We start from the raw sequence: 27,095 nt of genomic DNA on the forward strand, positions 1-27,095 counted from the left end.
TCTCTTTTCATCACTGGTTCTCACCCACTTCCACATTCTCCTTCTCTGTCCTGGTATTGTCTCCTTCACTCTGTCACGGTCACTGTCATTGTCAATTATCTTCCACTGCCACAGTGCCCCTGCCTTTCTTTCTTACTGCATTGTCTCCTTCATTCTGTCTATATTGGTGACGAGTGGTACACAAACCAGTCTCAAAGGTTTTTTAGTTGAATGTCTATTTAGTTGAATGTCTATAACATAACCACAGTCTACTGTCTTCCAGTATTTATCACTTTTCCATCTCTCTCCCACTGCCACTGTCTCCTCCTCTCTTAGCATAAAAAAGCAGTAATATGTTCACATGTCAAAATTTATGGGAAATTTTTAAAGATGCTGAGGAAGATAGAATGAGGCAATAGTACCTCATTTTTCAGACAGAATCTTTTAAAACATGAGCCTATTAGCCTTTTTTGTGTTTCCATAGGAGCATTTTTCAGCTCGTTCCCTTCTTCTTCCTGCCACAGCAGGTCATGTCCCTCATACGAAAATAACTTTATGGTTTGGCAAAATTTTGATGTTTACTTATGTGAAACTGAAATAACATTAAACTAATTTTACACTTCACTCTGGGTTTTATGTACACAAAAATTTTGTGCTTACCAGAACCCTTCTGATGATAACGGTGTCACTTTACAGCATAATTTTCTGTGCTACGTCACTTTTATATCAACATTTTTTGCCACACACTGGATTTTACATGCATAATTTTGTATACCAGCAGAGTAAAACTGAACATCTGTATCTCAAAAATGGATAAAGATTCAGAGAAATTGTCAAGGTTGTTTGAGATTAGGATCTTACAAATGTATTGTAACAGTTTCAGTCATTTGTTGTGGATAGCCATCTTGGAATCTGCAGCTCGGTTCAAGTATCCAAAAACCATGTTTTTGGGGTGTTTCTTGATAATGGATAAAGATTTTTGAAAAGACGATAATGGCACTTCTAGATAAATGCCTACAGAATACATCATTAAAATCTGAGCAATTTGTTGTGGTTAATTATTTACATACCCACTGCTGATGACAAAAAATGATGAAAACACTTTTCTTTTTTTCCAGGACAGACCCGTAAGGTGCCCTGTAGACCACATTTAATGCAAAAATAGCCAACCAATTTGCTCATTTGCCTAAGCTGGAGGAAGTGTGTGATATTCAAATTTTGACTCTGTACTGTAGGATCACTGTAGTAAGATGATCCTTTTTTTGGGTATACAAATGGTCCCTAACCCAAGGGATTGACCCTGCCTTCCTACTAACAACAGAATCCAAGGTATGAGCCCACAGAAAAATTCTATTTTTATGCACAGCATTTTGGAAAATATTGGTAGTGCATGCAGTCACATAACATCTACCACTTATAGTGGCACCTTACAAAAAACAAGTCATATTATGCATACCACAGAGAACAAACATAAAACTTAAGACTCCTAATTTTTGTTTTATTTTATTTCTATGGAATTATGTCAGACAATAATTAAGAGTTCCATGAACGCGCAAGAGTTTTGAATGTTTTCATGCTACTTTCAGTTTTAATTAATTATTTTAATTCCTTTGATCTCAAATGGAAAAAATAAAGCTCATACAACACGAGAACTGATTTCATCACTTTAAGTGTGGGCACTGAAGCAGAGTAGTGTGATGTTCATCAAGTTACATTCTGTTTCTTTTTAAAGTCTTGCCTAATACAAAACTGGCTTTCCAACTATGTTAGTTTCAGAAAGACATGTAAGCTGTCACTTAAGTGCAATACACTACGAGTAGTAAAGGCATTCAATATGGAATGAGTGTCTACAAAAATTGTTTGCTGTTCTAAAGATGTACCACAAAGAAACAAATACTCACCATAAGTATAGTATAAACACATTTGACCTCTGTCACATCAGCTGGCATGGGGAGGTCTCCCATGTATCTCATAATTGATACAAAACATTCAATGGCTAAATCATTGAGTTCAACGGAATCCAGGCGTAATAATGATTGTTCAATTGGTGATGAACTAAATTTCACCAGATCCACCTACAAAAAAAAGAGATGCACTGACAATCATATGGAAAGCAATACCAGTGTATAAATGTCACATACAAACAAAAAAATGACAACAAACTCAAATAAATTACAGTACTATATCAAGTATGAACGCAGTTTACATACAAAATGTGCCTAAATTGATTATTAATTAGCATTTCAGAACTTCTAAGACTTACATATTTATTTTTTAGCTATCAAATGTAACAATCTGTAGTGGTCTCAACATGAAGTATACATGTTGAAATCAGATATGCAAACTCCAAACTATGATATAACACATAAAACCAAACACAAATACGATACCTCTGAAGGAATGACAGCGCAACGACAACAAGAAATTCTCATTCAAAATGGCAGTAAAAAATGAGAGAGAGACAAAAGCCAAAGCACAGCTGAAATTTCAGCTTTTGATATTTTCAAAAATTCCTTCATTCTGATAAGCATTCAACACAGAAAAAGGCTGTCATATCCACAATACTATTGAACAAAATGAGAAGTCACCTCAAACCATGAACCAGGAAACAGACAATAAGGACCTTAGTCTTTTTACAGAGTTCTTAATGAAACATCAGGGTTTACTTGACTTGAGAGCCAAACACATTTAAACTGGCAGTAATTAAAAACTTTAATTTCAATATATACTAACAGCAAAATTTATCCCAGAAAAATAATTGTGATATAATTCTCAGAGTCTTTTAATGATATAATTTGTTCACCTGTTCTTTCCATGTCCATTCATTCTCCTTGTTGCCTTTCTTGCTCTTGTTCTTCTTACTTTTTAGACTCTCTATCACTTTCAAGGAGCCACTGATGGATCCATCAGCTGCTTTAAGCATCTCGAACCTGAAATTTTGAGAATTAATTATAAGAAGAGAAGTATTACTCAACAGTAAGCAGAAGTACTAGGCATAGCTTTTAAGAATTGCATTCTCTATGACTTTCACAAATGTAAGAATAACTGTGATACTGGCATACATAAGTGAATATGTGAAACTTATTTCAGTATTAATGTCCATGCTTATTTATATGTCATTCCCAGAAATAGTAGATGACTTTTTCACGTTGATTATATCCTAGTAGGAGATATAAGAAACACGTCTTACATCCAAACATGTCCTATGTTGTCATGAGAATCCACAATTTGCTGCCAGTATGGCTAGTAGAGAGACATACAGATACAAAACTTTTAGGTATTAGCAATAATCAATCATTGTGACCAATCAGATCACAACTTTTAAAACATTACAAGAATATTATTTTTTTAAATTTGTGAGAATATAAGTGGCAAACTAAAGTGAGGAGATTCAATGTCAATGCCATACTCTTTTTCAAACATTTCATGTCTACTGGTAGAACCAGTATTAAAACGCAATGATAATTTACAATTTCTAAACTGATTTAATAATCAGAAATAGGATAAAATATGACACACTGCCTTGAGTATTTAGGAAATCATCACTACCACAATTTCTAAAAATATTACATGAAAGTATTTTGTCAGAAATATCACTGAGACTTATCTTACACATGGCATTTGATAAACTTCAAAGAAACTGCAATAAAAATCCACCTTTGTGGACAACTGATTCGAAGGAAATGCCTGATAATAATGTCTTTAAACTCTATTAAGATGAGGAAAGTATAAGAGGTAATTTTATGGAACATTACTATAACAACATAATTTAAATTACCTCATACTGTGACTATTCATTTAACAGTTACCACCAAGCAACCTGTGCCATCTTTACTATAAAAACAGAAGCACTGCACAGTTAATCTAACTAAGAACATATATATTATGGCACTGTGTAGGTATATACCTTGGTTTTTCATAGTACATACAGGATGATGAATAATGATACATGATGAGTTACAGTGTGAGACACACAGATTCACTTCCAAACAATTCCCAATGTTCTGGAATAATCAATGTATTGTGAATGATCTCTAGACTCATTCATGTAGCTTGTATCCAGGACCAGCAAAACACTCACAGGTAACACCTAACCAAAATCTCAAACGACAAGAAAATAGCAGTGTCCCACACAAACAAGTTGTATTCATCTGCGGGGACAGCAGGAACTCTGAAGACACGCATCATGAGCAGGAGAGCACTTTCTCCCCACCAAGTACTCTGCACACAACTGAAGATATGCTTTGCTGCACGCACTGCCATTGCTGCTCAGCATGCAACCTTGAAGCCACCTCCTATGACGGTCATGCCAACTAAGATAGTTATCTCATGTAATTAAGAACTTCCACATCCTACAATTTATAATCCATAAAACAGATGCTAATTTTAAAATGCTTCAACCAAGAAACAAGTATTTTTCAGCAGAAAATAAACAGTTTGCACTAAATGTCCAAACTAAAGAACTTGAAACAAGATAATCAGATTAAATTAATAATTATAACAATAATTTCTGCTGCACGCAACTGAAGACTCCTAAAGCAATTATGAAAACATATACAGTTAATAAATAAAGTAAAATTCACCTACAAAAGATGAGTACTGTTTATTCTTGTCTACAGGATATACAGTGTTCACAATAACTGCAAAAATATAGCCACAAAGATTAACAATGAAATTATGTGGTTGATTAACCTGAATGAAGACACAAATACCAAGGCATTGTTGTGTAGCAGAGAAAGACAGTATTTTCTGTAGTCAGTGTGAACTATGTAGTTGCAAGAATTCACCTTTCTTGAAAGCTTCACAGCAGTGGGGTCAACAGTTAATATAAGATATGAATGGGGCAGAAGGAACGCTCAAATACAGTCTAGAATTAGTGTCTATTGTCTCACACAGTTACAGTTCAGTGAACGGTCATGAGCGTATACTGAGAGTATATTTTGTCAAAGGCCTTGTGGTTGTCATAGCTGTAGTCACCACGAGGGCACTCATAAAGTTTTAATTATTGCCTTGAAAAAATAAAGTTACACAATTTTATGTCTGTCTGCAAGTATGTGCCTGCACAGCCGGTACATGAAGAAATGTCTGCACTACAGTACTGTAGCACTCTGCAAGAGGAGCCAATGCAAAAAATCACAGCCCATTGATAAAGTGTGGTATGAAGAATGAGTAATAGTAAAATTTTAATTGTCTCCTCAAAAAAATAAAGTTATGTAATTAATTTATTATTCATTTGCCTGTGGGGGGGGGGGGTGAGGGGGGGGGGGGGGTGGCAGAGGAGTTTACAAGCTCACCTCCTTACTGAGCAAAAATGGTAACAATAACCAAAGGCATCAGTGTTGCTAATGGAGCACATTTTGCATAGTATTGCCTCCTGTTATAGACAACATAAATTTGGTTGACTTTTTACATTTCAGAATAGTAGTAAGATAGGAACAAGCATTGAGAAAATTTACCCCTCCCCCCTCCAACAGGGACATATGGCTGATTGGTTCCTACTAAGAGTAGTTAATATTGCCTACTATGCCAACCAGAGCAGCACTTTTCTGGTAGATGTTTCTCATGAAGATATCCATCATTCAGATTGGCCAGTGGGATCTCAAAGTTGAATCCTATGGAGCATGTCCAGGATCCATAGGGGAGACAAACAGTAACTTTGCAGCTGCCACAAAGAATTCTCAGACCTCTACACTAGACCCTTGCAGCAGGGCAAGCTACTATTAAAAGGGCTCTTGAGCCACCTCACACACGAAACATCGCTAACAAGTACAAGTGGCAGAAAGATCAACCAACTGACTATTAACTAATTTGTTGTGCCGAGAGTTTACAGCTTTGTTATTTTTTTTTAAAGTGTACCTTTGATTTAAGAATTTACAGGCTTTGCACTTTGCTGTATGCCAGTATCTTATTCTGTAACCTTACATACTTCACGTTCAGGAAATATACTTTCCCTTCTCATTTATGTTTAACTTTTTGTCACAGCACTGGTGTTTCCAACAGTATTGCAATATAAGTGGCAATAAGAACATCAATTAAGCATTAGCAAAGAGAGCTCTGGTTAGTGTAAGACTTTAAAATCTTTGTTTGCGTAGACACTGTAAGGTTCATTTCAAACTAACAGCGTAATCCTAAGTACTGTGAAAGTCATTCCAATTCTGACTTAAGAAAGTAACATAATTATAGAAAATCTGGTTAAATTGTCTACGAGAAAAAATGGGAACATGAAAAAAAGTTGTGTGGTATTTGGATGCACTATTCAGAGCAGAAATACCCGACAGCTGAAGTATCATTCTGGCTGGGAAAGTAACTTTTGTGTGATGTGCCAATGCCAAGTAACACAGCTCAATGAAAATTGGACCATACATAAAAAGAACTGCACAGTCTGCTACAGAAGGTAACTCAAGCAATGTGCAATGAGACAAAGAGATATGACTCTTTTACTGAAAGACAATAATTATACAAAAACACTGCAATTTATGATGGTCCCCTGGATATTACGAAAGGTGACACATCGATCTTAACTGGATGTGTGATCACCATGGATAGCAATGTGTGTTCTGCAACATGCTCCAATGTTAGCCACAAGGCTGGTGAAGGAGTTTTGTGGTAGGGCATTCTATTCTACCACCAAGGCCTTTGACAACTCCTGAACGGTCACTCATGAATGTGGACAAGCTGCAATACAGCTCGGGACCCAGTGCATCCCACATCTGCTTGAAGGGATGTAGGTCAAGAAATGAGTGGGACAGTCCATTTGCCAAGAATCTTTTTGTTCTAAGAGCTCCTCCACCTGTGCGGTTTGAATCACTCGTGCACTGTTGTCCATAAAAATAAAGTCAGTGCTGAATGCGCCTCTGAAAAGATGTGCACGAGTAAGAATAGTGTCACAATAATGTTGACTGGTGAGTGTAATGTGTTCAGAGATTTGGAGGTCAGTACATCCATGCAACATTATATCTCCCTGCACCATAACACCAGGACCAACAAAACAATCATATTTGACAATGTCCCTGGGTCCTTTGCATGCTCCCACCTCTTGCCATATGAGAGTACATGTACATACAGAATCACTACGCAGTCTGAATTTTCTCTCATCTGAGAAGAGCACGTGACACACCCCCCCCCCCCCCCTTTCTTCACTGGTCCAGTCCCTACACTATTGTCACCACTGCAAATGGTCCCAGCCATCAATGGAAAATGGAACACAACATACTGGTTTTCAGACAAAGAGACCACCCCCACACAGTTGCTGAGCCACTGGAGAGCATGAGAATGCATGCCTTGTAGTCCTGTTAAATGTGGTTGCAGTTGCACCTACTGGTTGGTGTGGGGACTCTTCATACTTGTTGCATGATGTAGTCATAATCTGCTGCTGTAGCTGACTGGTCAACCACCTCCCATCCTTCAGACAGCAGTGCCTTTGGCTTGGAATTCTCCCCATGTACATGAAATAGTACTGTGAGAAATACCAATCTCTTGAATTACACTTGACACACTTTGTCCTTCTTCCAGTTTCTGGATGATTCTTCCCAATTGAAACCATCCCTGTTGTCTCCAGCCATGTAATGAAGGCACCGTAACTGCTCACTGATTAACACATACTTTTTTCTCATACTTTCAACTGCCTTCTGTTGCAGGGCCAGCCCCATTTGGCACTATAATCATTCTGACCTCATGCCATGCTCCCAAACTTTCATTGCCAACAGTTAATATTTCATTATTAACGTTTACAGAAGAATATCCAAAGGGGTGTAAGGGGCACAGCCTACTGGTAAGATGGAGTAATGTGCAGTAATTGATTTCCTGCACCTGAAGCGAAACAACAAAGCAGCAATCCATGCTGAGTTGAAGGAAGTATCTGGCAACAATACACATCATACAAAACAGTGGACAGGTGGTGCAGATGCTTCTACTCTGGTCAAACAGGTCTGAATGACATCAGTGAAACTGCAGATCGTATCTCTGCAAAGAACCAAGAATCACAAGAGAAGTTGAGGCTTTGGTGTTCCAAGACTGGCATGGATCACCTTTCAGCAACTTAATATTTTGAACACGATTGGATGCACACCTACTGAACAAGCATACTTAACTGAAACACCATCATAAAAGTTTGTGGCCCTGTCACACCAATCCAAATGACTTTCTTAGAAACCTAATGACCACTGACAACTGCTGAATGTATGACTATGACCCCCAAGACAAATGAGTTAGGGAAGCAGTTAACATAACTGAAAGCTGGCTAAAGCTGGATATAAGCTCAGACGAAATTTCTGCGAGGAGCCTAACGGTGTTCCGAAACGATAGGCTAAACACGGTTGGCGGTGGCGTGTTTGTTGCTGTCAGAAGTAGCTTAACTTGTCGCGAAATTGAAGTAGATACTTCCTATGAGTTAGTATGGGCAGAGGTCATTGTTGGCAACCGGAATAAAATAATAATTGGATCCTTTTACCGGCATCCCAGTTCAAATGATACAGTTGCTGAAAGGTTCAAAGAAAACTTGAGTTTGATTTCAAACATGTACCCGACTCATACGATAATAGTTGGTGGTGACTTGAATTTACCCTAGACATGTTGGCGAAAATACATGTTTAATTCCGGTAGTACGCATAAAATATCATCCGAAATTGTGCTAAACGCATTCTCTGAAAATTATTTCGAGCAGTTAGTTCATGAGCCGACGCAAATAGTAAACGGTTGTGAAAAACAAACACTTGACCTCTTAGCAACAAATAATCCTGAGTCAATAACGAGCATCAAAACCGATATACGGATTAGTGAACACAGGGCCGTCGCAGCAAGACTGAATATTGAAATCCCCAAATCCTCGAAAAAAAAGCGAAAAATATAACCATTCAAAAAAAGCAGATAAAAATTCACTTGACGCCTTCCTGAGAGACAATCTCCACTCATTCCAAATTAATAATATAAGTGTAGAGCAGATGTGGCTTAAATTCAAAGAAATAGTATCGGCAGCAATTGAGATATTTATAACAAATAAACTAACAAATGACGGAGCTGATCCTCATTGGTACACAAAACGGGTTACAACACAGTTGCAGAAACAACGAAACAATCATGCCAAGTTTAAACACGCAAAATCCCCAAGATTGGTGATCCTTTACAGAAGCTTGAAATTTAGCACTGAGTTCAATGCGAGATGCCTGTAAGAGTTCCCACAACGAAACGTTGTCTCGAAACCTGGCAGACAATCCAAAGAGATTCTGGTCGTATGTTAAGTATGTTAGCGGCAAAAAACAATCAATACCTTCTCTGCGCGATAACAATGGAGATACTAACGAAGACAGTGTTGCCAAAGCAGAGTTACTAAACACAGCCTTCAAGAATACGGAATAAATATTCCAGAATTCGAATCGAGAACAGCTGCCAACATGAGTAATGTAGAAGTAAATATCCTCGGAGTAGTGAGGCAACTCAAATCACTTAACAAAAGCAAATCTTCTGGTCCAGACTGTATACCAATTAGGTTCCTTTCGGAGTATGCTGATGCATTAGCTCCATACTTAATCATATACAACCGTTCGCTCGATGAAAAATCCGCACCCAAAGACTGGAAAATTGCACAGGCCACACCAATATTCAAGAAAGGTAGTAGGAGTAATCCACTAAATTACAGGCCCATATCGTTAACGTCGATGTGCAGCAGGATTTTAGAACATATATTGTGTTCGAACATTATGAATTACGTCGAAAGAAACGGTCTATTGACACACACTCAACATGAGTTTAGAAAACATCGATCCTGTGAAACACAACTTGCTCTTTATTCACATGAAGTGCTGAGTGCTATTGACAGGGTTTTCAGATTGATTCCGTATTCCTGGATTTCCGGAAGGCTTTTGACACTGTACCACACAAGTGGATCGTAGTGAAATTGCGCGTTGATGGAATATCGTCTCAGTTATGTGACTGAATTTGTGATTTTGTGTCAGAGAGGTCACCGTTCGTACTAATTGACGGAAAGTCATAGAGTAAAACAGAAGCGATTTCAGGGGTAGTGTTATAGGCCCTTTGTTGTTCCTTATCATATAAACGATTTTGAAGACAACCTGAGCAGCTGCCTTCGGTTGTTTGCAGATGATGCTGTTATTTATCGACTAATAAAGTCATCAGAAGATCAAAACAAACTGCAAAACGATTTAAAAGAAATATTGGAATGGTGCGAAAAGTGGCAGTTGACCTTAAATAACGAAAAGTGTGAGGTCGTCCACATGAGTGCTAAAAATAACTCATTAAACTTCGGTTACACGACAAATCAGTCTAATCTAAACGTCGTAAATTCAACTAAATATCTAGGTATTACAATTACGAACAACTTAATTTGGAAAGAACTGAACATGTTGTGGGGAAGGCTAACCAAAGGGTGCGTTTCATTGGCGTGTCACTTAGAAAATGTAACAGACCTACTAAGGAAACTGACTACACGACGCTTGTCCGTCCTCTTTTAGAATACTTAGCGCGGTATGGGATCCTTACAAGATAGGACTGACGGTGTACATCGAAAAAGTTCAAAGAAGGGCAGCACGTTTTGTATTATCGTGAAATATGGGAGAGAGTATCACAGAAATGATACAGGATTTGGGTTGTAAATTATTAAAACAAGGGCGTTTTTCGTTACGACAGAATCTTCTCACGAAATTCCAATCACCAACTTTCTCCTCCGAATGCGACACGATTTTGTTGACACCGACCTACATAAGGGGAAACGATCACCACGATAAAATAGGGGAAATCAGAGCTCGTACGAAAAGATATAGGTGTTCATTCTTTTCACGCGCTATACGAGATTGGAATAATAGGGAATTGTGAAGGTGGTTTGATGAACCCTCTGCCAGGCACTTAAATGTGATTCGCAGAGTATCCATGTAGATGTAGATCACACCAAAAACGGTAAAGACCTAACCACCACTGGGCAAGGTGACTGTTCTATTGGATGGCCACAGTGTGTTGCTAAAGGATGCTCATAAGTGCAAATCATCATAGAGGCACACTATCAAAAACTCCTCATGAGGTTACAGGAGGCTGTTGAGATGAAGTATTGCAGGAAGCTACCCATCTGGTTGTTATTCCTTCACAGGTACATGACTTTCTTTAGTCTAAGAGGTCCTTAACTCTAAAATATTCTTTGTTAATTGCATTTTGATGCAATTCACTTAACACAACAACCATTCGCTATGAAGAATTGTTCAAAATAATAATGTGGTAACTATACTTCATCCTACTTCCATTGGGAGTTTACAATATGAATAAACTTTCACCAGTGTGTCGGAGCAAATCTTTGTCATCTGCAACAATCTAATCTTTGTTATCTGCAACAATCTAGGTGCTATAAATTCATCAATAATTAGGCAAAATCTCATGTGTCACTGTTTCATACTTTCTCTGGACCAGTTGCAGTAAACTACACAATTTGACCACTGACTGAATTGTTTCCCCTGCTATATTTATGAAATTATATTTTCTGTGGGTATTTCAGTCTCTACAAATAGTACTGGTACTGGAAACAAATTCAGATCTTATTCTGATTCGAAACTACTTATTACAGATGTGATAAGGTTCATTCCCACCTTTCCCTTCTTTACAGACGAATGGAAAAACTAGTAGAAGCTGACCTTGGGGAAGATCAGTTTGGATTCTGTAGAAATGTTGGAACACGTGAAGCAATACTGACCCTACGACGTATCTTAGAAGCTAGATTAAAGAAGGGCAAACCTATGTTTCTAGCATTTGTAGACTTAGAGAAAGCTTTTGACAATTTTTACTGGAATACTCTCTTTCAAATTCTGAAGGTGGCGGGGGTAAAATACAGGGAGCAAAAGACTATTTACAATTTGTACAGAAACCAGATGGCAGTTATAAGAGTCGAGGGACATGAAAGGGAAGCAGTGGTTGGGAAGGGAGTGAGACAGGGTTGTAGTCTCTCCCCGATGTTATTCAATCTGTATATTGAGCAAGCAGTGAAGGAAACAAAAGAAAAATTCGGAGTAGGGATTAAAATCCATGGAGAAGAAATAAAAACTTTGAGGTTCGCTAATGACATCGTAATTCTGTCAGAGACAGCAAAGGACTTGGAAGAGCAGTTGAACGGAAGTTCTTGAAAGGAGGATATAAGATGAACATCAACAAAAGCAAAACAAGGATAATGGAATGTAGTCGAATTAATTCGGGTGATGCTGAAGGAATTAGATTAGGAAATGAGACACTTAAAGTAGCAAAGGAGTTTTGCTGTTTGGGGAGCAAAACAACTGAAGATATAAAATGTAGATAGGCAATGGGAAGGAAAACGTTTCTGAAGAAGAGGAGTTTGTCAACATCAAGTAAACATTTAAGTGTCAGGAAGTCGTTTCTGAAAGTATCTGTTTGGAGTGTAGCCATGTATGGAAGTGAAACAGGGATGATAAACAGTTTGGACAAGAAGAGAATAGAAGCTTTCGAAATGTGGTGCTACAGAAGAATGCTGAAGATTAGATGGGTAGATCACATAACTAATGAGGAAGTATTGAATAGGATTGGGGAGAAGAGAAGTTTGTGTTACAACTTGACAAGAAGAAGGGATCGGTTGGTAGGACATGTTCTGAGGCATCAAGGGATCACCAATTTAGTATTGGAGGGCAGCGTGGAGGGTAAAAATCGTAGAGGGAGACCAAGAGATGACTACACTAAGCAGATTCAGAAGGATGTAGGTTGCAGTAGGTACTGGGAGATGAAGAAGCTTGCACAGGATAGAGTAGCATGGAGAGCTGCATCAAACCAGTTTCAGGACTGAAGACCACAACAACAACAATAAGGTTCATACACCAATGACAAAGTAAGAAGAGTACAAGTGGACTACTACTAATACTACAACTATTATTAGTAGTAATAAAAGAAAAAGAAGAATAATGGCAATTTCATAGTGCACATAATTTTTGGAAGTTATTTGCAGTTCCAACAAACACTTTTACATCTAATTTTGCCTCTCCATCAATAACAACAAACTATGCCCTCCCTTCCAAGAAATCTTTAATGAACTCATAAATTTCATGATACCTAATGATCATACTCTTATAAATACTTGTGTAAAGTGTGGTGTGGTAATGAGCCAAATGCATTTTGGAAGCTAAGAAATCCTGTAACCACCTGATTTTCTTAATTCATGACTTTCAAAATGTCTAGAGGTAAAAGCATAAGTTGAGTTTTGCTTAACCAATGTTTTCAGAAAATGTGCAGATTGGGCATTGGGGACGTAACTCACAGCACATTGTGTTTGAACTCAGAATATGTTCTAAGATTCTACAGTGGATGGATGTCAATGATATGGCTTGGTAGTTTTGTGGACATTTCTGGTATGCTTTAGTAGCTGTGCATGATCTTTGATTTCTCCTAATCACTCGACATTTTTTTTGTTTGAGAGATTTACAGTATACTGCGATTAAGAAAGGGGCTAACTCAGACGCAAATTCTGTCTAGAATCTGACAGAGTTTCCATAGGGCCCTAAGGCCTTGCTCAATTTCAGCTGTTTTGCTTAATGCGGCTGACACGAAGATCTGTATCATTTATCTTTGCATTGGAGCAAGAATTAAACTGCAGCAGTATTTGTGGTGTTCCCTTTGTAAGGAACATAAGATGAAAGTGTTCAGTGTTTCTGCACCTGTTTTGCTACCTTCAATTTCGGTTCGTGTTGGATACTTAACTTCAGTGCCTCTCACAGTCTTCATACATTACGACAATTTCTTTCGATTTTGTGAGAGATCTATCAATAACTTTCTGCTACAGTAGTGGCCGAAGGCTTCCCACACTGCCCTTTTGACAGCCATATGTATTTTGTTGAGCATCTCTCTTCCTCTGGCCCTATACTTTCTATTACAACTATAATCCAGTAGTCAGTGTTTCTATGGAAGTATCTTGACAGAGGTTTTATACCACAGTGTGTCACACCAGTCATGAATTGTTCTACTAGGTGCATAAAAACATGGATCACAATGATTCTATGTGGTCCTGACCAGAGCTAAGGATTTTGAGTTTGTCCTTGAGATATGACATTCTGCCTATGTCTAATGATAAATGATACTAGTTTCAACGTGGGCATAACTTTAGAGGTTAAGTCTTTTTGTTGCCATTATATGTAATATATTTTCTTTATGGGAGTGCTTCTGAACATTCTGTTCTAAGTATTTCTTAGAGAAGGGGAATAATATCTAAACTGATGGTTGGATGACTAAAGTCTCACACACTCATATACAACCGCTCGCTCACCGATAGATCTGTACCTACAGATTGGAAAATTGCGCAGGTCGCACCAGTGTTCAAGAAGGGTAGTAGGAGTAATCCATCTAACTACAGACCTATATCATTGACGTCGGTTTGCTGTAGGGTTTTGGAGCATATACTGTATTAAACATTATGAATCACCTCGAAGGAAATGATCTATTGATACGTAATCAGCATGGTTTCAGAAAACATCGCTCTTGTGCAACGCAGCTAGCTCTTTATTCGCACAAAGTAATGGCCGCTATCGACAGGGGATCTCAAGTTGATTCCGTATTTCTAGATTTCCGGAAAGCTTTTGACACCGTTCCTCACAAGCGACTTCTAATCAAGCTGCGGGCCTATGGGGTATCGTCTCAGTTGTGCGACTGGATACGTGATTTCCTGGAGGGAAGGTCGCAGTTCGTAGTAATAGACGGCAAATCATCGAGTAAAACTGAAGTGATATCAGGTGTTCCCCAGGGAAGCGTCCTGGGACCTCTGCTGTTCCTGATCTATATAAATGACCTGGGTGACAATCTGAGCAGTTCTCTTAGGTTGTTCGCAGATGATGCTGTGATTTACCGTCTAGTAAGGTCATCCGAAGACCAGTATCAGTTTCAAAGTGATTTAGAAAAGATTGCTGTGTGGTGTGGCAGTTGACGCTAAATAACGAAAAGTGTGAGGTGATCCACATGAGTTCCAAAAGAAATCCGTTGGAATTCGATTACTCGATAAATAGTACAATTCTCAAGGCTGTCAATTCAATTAAGAACCTGGGTGTTAAAATTACGAATAACTTCAGTTGGAAAGACCACATAGATAATATTGCGGGGAAGGCGAGCCAAAGGTTGCGTTTCATTGGCAGGACACTTAGAAGATGCAACAAGTCCACTAAACAAACAGCTTACACTACACTCGTTCGTGCTCTGTTGGAATATTGCTGCACGGTGTTGGATCCTTACCAGGTGGGATTGACGAAGGACATGGAAAGGGTGCAAAAAATGGCAGCTCGTTTTGTATTATCATGTAATAGGGGCGAGAGTGTGGCAGATACGATACGCGAATTGGGATGGAAGTCATTACAGCAAAGACGTTTTTCGTCACGGCGAGATCTTTTTACGAAATTTCAGTCACCAACTTTCTCTTCCGAATGCGAAAATGTTTTGTTGAGCCCAACCCACAAAGGTAGGAATGATCATCAAAATAAAATACGAGAAATCAGAGCTCGAACAGAAAGGTTTAGGTGTTCGTTTTTCCCGCACGCATTTAGGGAGTGGAATGGTAGAGAGATAGTATGATTTTGGTTCGATGAACCCTTTGCCAAGCACTTGAATGTGAATTGCAGAGTAGTCATGTAGATGTAGATGTAGATGTAGATGTAGTCTCGGTGGGATTGGGGAACATATGTACAGGTGAGCTGAGGTTTTCTCTGCCTGTTTTGGTTACATCTGGTGGTGAGTGTGGTGGCTGATTGAAGGACCAAATTTTAAGTTTATGCCCACCCTTAATACTGAGTCTTGCTCAAATCATCTCAAATGCAGCTGCAGTTTCTATCTCAGTGGGATTGAGTTTTTTGCCTGCTGCAATGAATATACCATTTCCATTGCCCCTTAGGTTATTCTTTCAATATACACTTAGATATACCTCAAACTCTCACTTTCAACAATACTGGATTTTATCTAGCTTTCTGTATTAGTGTTACATCAACTCCGCTGCTCCCAATTCTGTCACTTCATTGCAAATCCTTTGTTAGTGATCAGTAACATTTTAATAATTTCATCAGTGGGGCAGGAAGACCAGGCATTTTTTTGGTTTCGCCCTGATACTATGGAGTACCCATTATATGGATTGCATGGAGAGTGTGCATGCAGCATACAGTCAGGTATTGATGTGTAGGACTCCCCTGAACCATTTAGGGAGATTCTACAGCTCTCAACCCTATGGTCAAAGTCTAGAAATTCATTGCCAAGCTTGTTACCGAACCTTCAATGTCTCTGATTGAAGCCTTCAATTTGATTCAGAATCAGGGGACTACAATAATTTCTTGATTCAATAGTGCAGATTGTAAGCTTTATTCAAATAATGTGAGAAAGACTGATTTTCTCAACTTCTTCTGCCAGTTACTGGACTGGTCTGAGGATAACGTTGGCAACCAGAGGATAGACATTGTTTGCTCCAAGGTGCACCACAATCTGCAGCTGGTTGCATCCTTTTCTCTCAGCGGTTGTTGAAACAACTACTTCAACATGTTGACATGAGATCCCTTCATACTGAGTGTGCAAAGTGGTCTTTCTTATTCCTTTTGTCATTTCACCAATGGGTATCATTATTCCAGAATGAGATTTTCACTCTGCAGCGGAGTGTGCGCTGATATGAAACTTCCTGGCAGATTAAAACTGTGTGCCCGACCGAGACTCGAACTCGGTATCATTATTCTCTGTGTGTACTTCTATGCATAGCCTGTTAGAAGAACTACACAACCATCACAGCAAGTGCTAACATTATCTTCACAGATGAAAAATGTGCCGAAGTGTATGCAATGCTTCTTTGATTATTCATTTTTGGATCTTAAACAGTGAATATAACATTTATTATAAGACACATGAAAATTTATATTAATTGTTACTGGAGCTTCCAACATTATCTCTGGGAATGGTTTACTACTCCTTCTGCAGAAGGTACACAGTGAGCTATCAGATTTTTTATTCAGTTCATAATAAATAATTTTATGCATTGATCAAGCACAGTTTTCAACATTTCTGGTTACTGTCTGAATAGAGTTGTGTGTCTACTGGACAATTTTAAGTTAATGTTCTTACATTTCACCACTAGAGATGGCCTGGCATTAATATTCACATTCCCCTTACATCTCACTTTAAGCTCACAATCTCTTCATTTTTTCACTATGCCATAGATTGGCAAACTTGTTTTAAAAATTTTTTTACACCAAATCACAGAATCACAATTTTGAAATGATTTTATTTGCCAGTTTCCTTATATGAATCACAGCACAGATTTTCATTTGGGTCTTCTCAGTTGCCATTCTATTGGATTTTACTACAATAATTCAATCACGCAATTAAAGAAGGAACCTAACACTTGAACACTGAGAATCTTATTGTACTTCTCATTCGGTGGACTCAAATATTACTTCCTGCCACAAAATATGTGTATACATTTTATATTTGACATGGATAGAACACTGTATATAGTGAGAAATATTCTTGTTGTGTAAAATGACTGTGCTCACTTACGTTGGACAGTATCTCATTAAGTGACAGATTTCTAAAAATCAACATTCTGTGATAAAAGTCAAAGGAAGTAGTTAGGTTTTAAAGCCCCATCAACAATGAGAGCACTAGAGATGGAGCACAACCTTGAATCGTTTTGTAAAGGATGGGGGTGACAAAAGTCCAGTCACCATACATATATGTATCAAAAGGGCAGCTCAAAACCAGCTGTTTTTGTTCTATGTGTTGTCACTACACACAAAAAGTATGTTTCGAGTCTGACAAAGCAAATTACCCAACATGGAAACTGTACTCACTTCTCAGGACTCTGTCGAAAGTGCAGCATTGCAAACTGCAACAACGAGTGCTTGCCATCGTGCTGATTTGGAAGAGTGTGTTGTTGTTGCTGTTGTTGGTACTGCTGCTGTGACAGCTCATGTGCTGTGGTGAGCACAGTTCCTGTATGCTGAGGCCGCCCAGTCCATGCATCCAGATGGTTGTGAGCTGGAGGTGGTGACATAGCACGCCTTGGGCTTCCATGTTGGGGTGAGGTGCGTTGGTGCTGGTGTTGTTGCAGTGATACTTGTTGATGTTGACCCTGTGTCTGCTGCTGCTGCTGTTGCTGGTGGTGGTACCCATCCACAGCCGAAATGACAGGCTGCTGTTTCTGGTGTAGCTAAAACAATTAATAAACAATGAAATCATAAGCGCCACAAGATTACCATTGCATACTGCTGCTGAGAGAATGTAAGTTGTTTATTTGGAAGCATACACACAGGTTTTATTGTAACCAGAAAAAACAATGGATGCTATATAGGAAGAATCTTCTAATGCACAATCACAACAGAGTTTGAAAAGAGACCTTGTTAATATGTAAGGAAATCTGAATGTATAAGTCAAAGATTTTCAGTTTGCAGATACCTTCACAGTGTTTGCACTTATATTAACACTAAATATTACTGTCATTTGACAGTTCTGGTCTTTCTTCTCTGCAATTAGTTTCGCTTTGCACTTAAAATCCACAGGAATAAACAGAGTATGTAGAGCAGAAACTAAACAACAGCTGTATTTCAGTCAGTTCTTATTTAATTTTTCTTTAATCTCCAGCCCATGTACATTAGAACATCAACAAGTATACAATGTAGTGTTTTTTCTGATGTAAAACACAAAATAATAATACATATACAAAGCATGACCAGCAAAGGTTGCTACACTACACAAAACAGACATAAAGGGATATAAAGTCTTAAATGTGAACACAAAACCACAATATAACAGGACATGTTCACACACTGGATGCCATCAATAAACTAACATATTACACACAAAAGACATCTAATAGAAACTACAAAAACATATGAGATGTGATGAGGTATGCAATTAACATAATGAATACGTGGGGAAGGAAAAGTATAAAGGAACATGTGTCTGTGTGGGGGTGGGGGGGGGGTGGGGGGGGGGTTTACCTTGTATACTTTTGTTGGTTGTTCTTATATCCTCCTCCCCATGTACCTTTATCCTTTAACATCCCCACAGCTCCATTCTGTTAAGTGCATACCTCGTAGGTTCAGTTTTCACTTGAATTCATTATCATTGTTGCTTCTACAAAACATATGACACTTTGCATTTTCCACAAGATATGCTAATTATAGTGATTTCCCTCTCTGATTAATATAATAACCAGATATTCTCATTACCCCCCCTCCCCCCCAAATCCCCTCCTCCTCCTAGTATTTGTTCTCCAGTTACTTGACATTAAAGGTATGCTTAGCGTAAAACTACTGATTTGGTATAAAATTTTATGCTACTCAGGTTTATGAGTTCCTCCATGCCTATTCACTGTATACCACCCCTCGCATGATAGTATGAGTAGTATTGGGTTTGCCATTGAATAAGTTATCTTTGATATTGGGCTGCTAACTCAGTTATTTTCGCGAGTGGCACATAATACATGGGTGATAGGTGATTACCACTACAATACACTTCATAAGCGGTAACGTTATGTTTTAATGGTGGAGGGTGGTTTTATTTTTAGAAGCAATACCTTTTTAACCACATGACTTGGATGTGTCTTATATTCTGTATTTTAAAAAAGAAGAAGAAGAAGCAGAAATAAAGAAGCAGCTCAGCCCTCTATTAATATGTGGTGTGATTTATGATCATTTCATGCCTTTGATTGTTTATGTCACATCTCATACTTTTTGTAGTTTCTATTAGATGTCTTTTATGTGTAATGTGATAGTTTACTGATGCCAACCAGTATGCGAACATGATCTGTTGTAGTGTTGTTTGTGTGCACATTTAATTCTATATATCCCCTTATTTTATATTTTGTATAGTGTAACAACCTTTGTTGGTCTTGCTTTGTAACTGTATTATTATTTTGTGTTTTACACCAGACATACACTGTACTACATACTTGTTGATATTCTAATGCACATGGGCCTGAAGATAGCACCAGTGAAGTGCTGAAACCGGTAGCTTGAAGGAAAAATAAATAAGAACTGACTGAAATACAGCTATTGTGTGATTTTTGTTTTCATACTGTTTGATCAGCTAAGAATATACATTGTGACAGACTGGATTGGAATTTAATAACAACAGTGATTTGATTTTAAAATACTGTCAGAAATTAGCTACGAATATCCCATCAAACCAAAAAGTGCTCATCAATGTGTGCTGAGCTGCAAAATCTTGCATCTCAAGCAAACCTTTCTTTCTCCCTGATACAACAGTTTAAAAAAACTATTTCTTTCTTTTGAGACTCAAGTATTATTTCTGTAACATATGTCAGACAAACTGTATCACATTTGTGCAGTAACCCACTCCTCAAATATGTATGTCCACACTGCAGGCCTACTTAATATTGTCACCTGCAGTTAATAAACGAACAGAAATAATACTTTTTGTGAGAATGATGTAAACAACACAATGCCACAAAGTGTCAATTAGATGACTTTAAGGTCAAAATGTGGTATTTTCTTAGTTTCACATATATTTAATATCCCCTTTCATTTTAATCTCATGTCTGAGAGACATATCTAATTACAGTTATAAGGTGATTTCATGTACTTCAAAACTTTAATCCATGTATTTCAAGAAAAGTTTCTGTAAATGGAAACAACAAAAGTTTATCTCCCTCATTCATTACCTTCATTTATTTCGCCCTCACAGAATCTTTGATTTTTGTTGAGGATATAAGAGCAATAAATTTTGTATGTGCATGCGAGTGTGGAAAAGTATTCCACACAGAGTATAACAGACCACAATAACAGTGTGTTATATACTCCGCGGTGTTACCTCGAGATCATACACTTATGCACCATCTTATGTAATCATGCATGTTAAAATATAGCTTTTCTCATTCCTGCAATTTAATGTTCAGAATAACTTGTCTTTCTGTGTCAGTACTCATAATTTGTCAATTATTAATTTCAAGACAGAGAGAGAGAGAGAGAGAGAGAGACTCTAGTGTACCCTAGTTTGAGAAAGGATATCATTCTGAAAGCTAGCAAGTTTTCTTTCTTTTTAGTGCATGCCTGTCACCAACTCAAAGCTTTACTCCTAAAGTATTTATTTGTCTGTAAAGTATTTGAGAAGAAAAACTGTCAGTATGAATAGTAACAATAAGTACTGTCCTTTTTCAGGCCCTTGAATATCAGCCACTGTGCTAATTATTAACACGCAATCTCATATAACTTCCATGTCTAGTAACCCTGTTATTGTATATGACAATGCTCTATCAAGTACTCTTGTCTTTCAACATTCATGAAATGATAGGGCAATATATCACACCTGAAACTGAACATGGAAATAAGCCTTATATTGTCAGCTGTCTTTCATCTGAGCCCTTTGGCATCATCTGCACTCAGGAACATTGATCAACCAGCTGTCATTCAGAAGTGAAAGACAGCCTATAAACAGCCAAGAGACCATGATGCTGATGCATTATGAATAGACTTGAAACAAGAACAATAATGATGGAGAGAATGAGGGAGATGATTTCACCTGTCCAAGATATATAAATGAATATTAAAACATGTACCAACAGAGGTACTGCTCTGTTGAATCTGGACTACTACGTAGTAGTAACAGAACAAATTTGCTACTCATTATACATTTTAAAGACACTGAATCCATGTGGAGGTGGATCAGAAGCAAAAGGCCACTGTCAGTTTTCTTATAGATTGGTAATAGCACAGTGTTCTTGTTTTATGTACTTACTATAACCATAAAGCAGTTTAAATAAATATATATATATATATACTGCATTTAATGCACTTGTAGTATTTTTAATTATAAGTACTGTGTGATATTAAATATTTTGACTCCCATTATGAATAATTTACTTTTCAATAACTTGATTCCATGCTGTTTGAATTTTTGAGCCTCACTGCATTACATTCCCCTTTGTCAGTCTAACTCCCCCCTTCCTTAGAGCTGCAAGATTTATTTTACTTTTTCGTTTTTCCTCCAAAACTTTTCCTTAGTTTGTAAATTTTTTTCCCCTTCCTGTTTCAGTGATATTGTATATTCTGAATTATCCTTATTCTAGCTACTATTTTGGACCATCGTCTTTATCTAGCCCTATGTAGCCATTCCCACACAAATTCAAAGCTAATTGCCACCACACCTCTTGTTAAGGTAAAGTTCATGTTCTAGATAGGTCAATAGGGCCCAACCGAACGCCATATCATCCTCTAACAATGGAGTCATTGGATGCAGCATTGTGGGGTTTGGGGTCAGCACACCGCTCTCCCAGTCATTGTTGACCATTCACTTGCACTCTCTTATCTTTCTGATTCAAATAGCCTTATTTTGACCTGTATATTCTTTTTTGTTACTCCAAGCACATCATGCTTCTCCTGAATAGGAAACTTAAGTCCTCTAATTTTCAACTAGTAGTTTGGAAAACTCTCAATACAATTGTGTGAAGTGGTGCCTCATATTTGGAGGTTATATTGTATTAGAATTTCTTTCACAGGCAAAATCCTATCAGCTCCTCCATTCAGGCACAACTCATGACCTGCCTTCACTGCTTTAATTCAGCTAGTATCTCTCTCCTACGCTCTAAACTAGATAGAACTTCTCCTGCACACTTTGATGGACTTGCACATTTGCAAAATGGTTATAGGGAAGAAATAGATTACCAACAGCCTACATGTTACAAAATATTTCACTATGCTGTATTATGGTTCCTGATAGACACAACTTTTTGCTATCCAATACAGAAAATCTTTCTTCTAATCCTAGCGTTTATACCATCTGGAACAGCATCCACTTTTTTCAGAATTCAGAAAATTTTATTTTATTATTTAACTCTGTGATTGGACGCCTTTCCTGACGCCACATTCATCAAGGTAATCTAGGGGAGAGAAGTTGTGTGCACCTATCTCTGTGGATCACATATACTTTATTTTGTGTTTTACTCGATTTTAATTACTTGTTATTATATCCTCTTGTGTGGAAATTGAGTATCACCCTAAAAACTACACTCAGGCAGGCCAGCATACAAGCCCACAGTCATTAATCCACCAAGCGTATCAATACAGGTCTGGCTCACCATTCTGTCTCACATGCTAGCAGGCTGCATGTTAATGCTGTGGGAGGTGTGAACAGGTGCCCAACTTCTCTGTCTACACAGTTTCAATCGTTGGCAATAATTACTGTATGTTTGCCTGTCTCTGAACTATTCCTTTCGAGTGAAAAATTATGAGATCTACATGTCAGCATTACATAATATGTATAACATAACTCCTGCATATTGTGTAGTTTATGGGAGTATATCTTCCTGTGTTTGATGTATGTCCTGATAGACTAATTGTTTTGGCCAACATAAGAGGGCATGCTGAAAAGTAATGCCTCCGAATTTCCTAAGTGGAAACTCTAAAAGCTTTAAATGAATGTTATTAACGTTCTACATCTTTATTCTTCACTTTTATATATTTATTCCTCAACATAATCACCCTGGTTATGAGCACATTTACCCCACCAAGAGACCAGTTTGTTGGTACCGCCATTGTAGAATGTCTGTTGACGGAGCCACAACCGCATATTTGCTTGCCCCGGCTTCATCACTGTCAAAGTGAAGTTCTTGAAGATGTTCTTTTAAGTTTCGGAAACTGATGAAAATCGGATGGGGCGAAGTTGTGGCTGAATGGAGGATGATCGCTGACGGTGAACCAGGGGCGTCAGATTGTTGCAGATGTCGCAGTGCTCCTCTACGGTCCGGCATTGCCATGCTGAAGGACGTGTGGACAAACTCTTCAGACTCGAAACTCGATTCCAGCAAGCTTTTTCTCAGGCACCGACATAATCGGAGGCATTATTTTTCGGCACACCCTCGCATTTTTCATCAGTCATATTATAGCCTTCGGAATGTAATGACACTGGATTTTTTCCCAGTTAAGTACAGTTCATTTAATCTAGTTGAAAACGTGCCACATATTCTCACTTCAGCTCTAAGTATCTCATGTTACGAGAACCCGATGCGACGTCGAGTGGGACGGAACGGCTGGGTGCTGGGCCGCCAGCGATGACACGTAAAAGTGGCTGCCCATCTCTTCAGTTTCGGAGGGTTGCCACAGCAGGAGGCTGTCACAACCGAGACGCTGACAGCTTTCTACCGCGTTCTCAGCAGTCGGAGTGCAGGCGGCCGAGCCGGCCCGACTACGCGGCCGTAGCTGTAGCTTACCAGGAACCAACTGCTTTAATGACCCTCTTCGCGAGATACGCGACATGTCAGGCAGCACCCGTAACTTCAAAGCCATAAATATCGTGCATGAATCTGTTTTTCTTCCCGCGTCACGTTTCAGGCCATCATTTTGCTGTAATCAGGTGGAACTGAAAATCACCGTATAGCCCCAAATACAAGCCGCACCCTTCATTTTGTGGGGACAAAAAGAGAGAGCAATACAATACAGAAAAAATCGTGTCATATTAGCCATTTGCAAAAACTGTTCACAATACGGCCATTCTTATACATATTTTTTATATTACCATGTAGGTAAATTACTGATGTAACTATTAACTTCATTACCGACATTAGTTTATTCACCGTCAGTATTTTCGCCGTTCCCGTTCCGAAGTACCCTACGGTGTTCTCGCTATCGTTCAGGGCAACGGGCACGCAGCATCACTTCAGCCATACTATTTGAAAGATTTTCTATTACACGTACTATTCACATAACAAATAACTGAGAGTTTCAAATTTGCATAATAACTGTGCCAAATTCCGCAGCTGGTTGATGATTTTATTTCGTCCGTTACCATTCACTGTTGAAGATTAAACTATACTATTTAAATAGAGAAAAACTATGCCTATCCTGTCGTGTTACATAGCAGATCTCTGAGCACGATAGTGACGAGTAATCTAAAACCGAAGATAAAACTGCACTTACAGTGTTCGCGGCATTTCTGTTGTATGTTGTATTGTTGGTAACGGTTCTCATGAAGAATGAGGGGAAACATACACGACGAATCAGTAATCGGATGTCGTAGCCAGTCGTAATCTCCTGTGCGTCGTTAATGAAATTAGTTTGTTCAATAGCAGAAATTTATGCGGAAATCGCGATGTATTAGGTTGTTGTTCTTGTTGTGGTCTTCAGTCCTGAGACTGGTTTGATGCAGCTCTCTATGTTACTCTATCCTGTGCAAGCTTCTTCAAAACAGCCAAATACTTGCGACAACAGTATCGATATTGTAATAGTCAAGCACAAATCTGACAAAGGAAAAGTAGTTCATACGTGAAAAATAACATTCAGTACCCAGCTCTCGTAAATTATTATTACACCCATCTGCTTTTCACACAATTTGTTGAAGCTGCAGAATAGCATACACAAGAAATATGTTCGGAAGTGAACCGTGGACGATTAAGAGTTCAAATAGAAGATAAATGAAGTTTTTGAAATGTGGTGCTACAGATGTATGCAGAAGATGAGATGAGTATATCGAATAACTAATGAGGTGCTAGTGAATCGAATTCGGAATAAAAAAAGGCGCAATTTGATTAAAAGCAAAGATCGGTTGATAGGGCAAATTTTAAGAACTATCAAGGAATCGTCAGTGTGGTAATGGGGGGAATGGCAGGAAGGAAAACATTGTACAGGAAGGTCAACGCTTAATTCACGTGGATATAGTTTGCGGTGGTTATGCAGAGTTGAAGAGGCTTGCACAGAACATACTAGCTTGGAGAGCAGTCTCCCATTATGAACACACTTCTCGAAATTCATGCAAGCAAATAATTGTCTGAAAATGAATACACTCTAAAAATTGAATTCCTCCGAAAACTATTGACGCCTTGGATGCATGCAGTGCGGGAAAATCGCAGCTGTGTTCCAGCTCTGACACTGCCTGCCGCCTTATTAATAACGTTTATTCCGAAGTTTCATTATTCGTGTATCAATCACTTATCAGCACTTGTTCCGCTAGCGATGGCGGCTGATGAAATCACTACCGAAATGATAGGTGTCCCACAGTCCCCTACTCCGGCGATTGAACAGTGGAAGGGAGCTGTGAGTTCAGCAATTTATCAAATCACGTCTGGACAGAACTAACTCGAATATATTGGATTCTCGCAATTTCATATAAACTGACGGCGACTTTATTAGGAAACAGCATATGCACTGTAGCACCTATTTAGGCGTCTAAAATTTTTGACCGTAACTGGTTGTTGTAGAGCAATAACTTGACCAAGGGAACTCCGTGAAACAGTGGCTTCTGAAATATCGAATATGCTGAACGGTTGAAAGAAGGTACTCAGGAACCTACTTAAGACAGATTTGCAGTTGGGACCAAGCCTAATGATGATTCACTCGTGCATGTTAACTCTTTTTCCGTCATCGCTATTCTACGTTACGTTGTTAACGTGGTGACACAGATTTGTAATTCCCATTCGACTGCGGAGGTCCTAGAGCTTGCATAGAACTATGAACGTAGCTTGACTTCAGATATCACGTCTCTCGTGTCACATTTAGCTCTATATCAGGATTCCCCGTAATGTTCGGCGTTCTCTGTTACAAATAGTTTTCGTTCCATATTATCGTGATTCCTAGCCCACATTAAACTGTAGCTGCCTCTGTAATATGCAAGTTGAAAAGTCGGAGGAAGACAAGGGCTTACCGCATCTAATAGGACTACATCCAGTAAAGCACGGTGGTATTCAGACCAATCTTCGCTTCAAATACCTTACGGGAATGCAGCTGGGTGACATCTTCGACAACCGCCGATGTACTGTCAGAGGTCATTCAATGTAATATAACAACACTTGGATTCCGGCACGCACCTCCAGCTATGACGGTAATGTTACTAAGGTAGCAGTTGAAATTAAATTAGCAAGTGATCTTACACATAGAAACAGACGTTTTTGTTGAAATTCTGCATAGAAACCTGATCTCTCCCTTGTCAAAAAACAGTGGAAGAAAGTTAATGCTACATCACCTGTTGGTTATTAATATTCACTATCCATAACTTCTGAGAACGCTCGTCTTTGGTTTTGTGGTGCCGCTAGTGTTTACAGAACGCGCAATTTTGTGCGTGCGTGTGTGTTTTCCGGATATGCTCTGGATACTGTGGTTTTAAATTCCCTCACACAGAGCTCCTTGATGCATTTGTGCCCTGAAAATGATAGGGTGTACACC

At 38.5% G+C, this 27,095-nt stretch overlaps 1 protein-coding gene across 8 annotated transcripts in view; it reads right to left on the bottom strand.

Annotated features, from left to right (window-relative positions):
- The window catches only part of LOC126324633 (unconventional myosin-XV), a 921,967-nt gene that overhangs the window by 31,399 nt on the left and 863,473 nt on the right, over positions 1-27,095 (bottom strand). For all 8 annotated transcript variants that reach the window (XM_049995079.1, XM_049995082.1, XM_049995077.1 and 5 more), the window contains 3 exons: positions 17,775-18,133; positions 2,783-2,909; positions 1,881-2,054 (listed from right to left, as the gene is read on the bottom strand). In XM_049995079.1, the coding sequence (XP_049851036.1) occupies positions 1,881-2,054; positions 2,783-2,909; positions 17,775-18,133 (660 nt within the window). The remainder of the gene's footprint in view (positions 1-1,880; positions 2,055-2,782; positions 2,910-17,774; positions 18,134-27,095) is intronic.

The sequence above is a fragment of the Schistocerca gregaria genome, chromosome 2 (assembly GCF_023897955.1).
Source record: "Schistocerca gregaria isolate iqSchGreg1 chromosome 2, iqSchGreg1.2, whole genome shotgun sequence".
Taxonomy (NCBI): domain Eukaryota; kingdom Metazoa; phylum Arthropoda; class Insecta; order Orthoptera; family Acrididae; genus Schistocerca; species Schistocerca gregaria.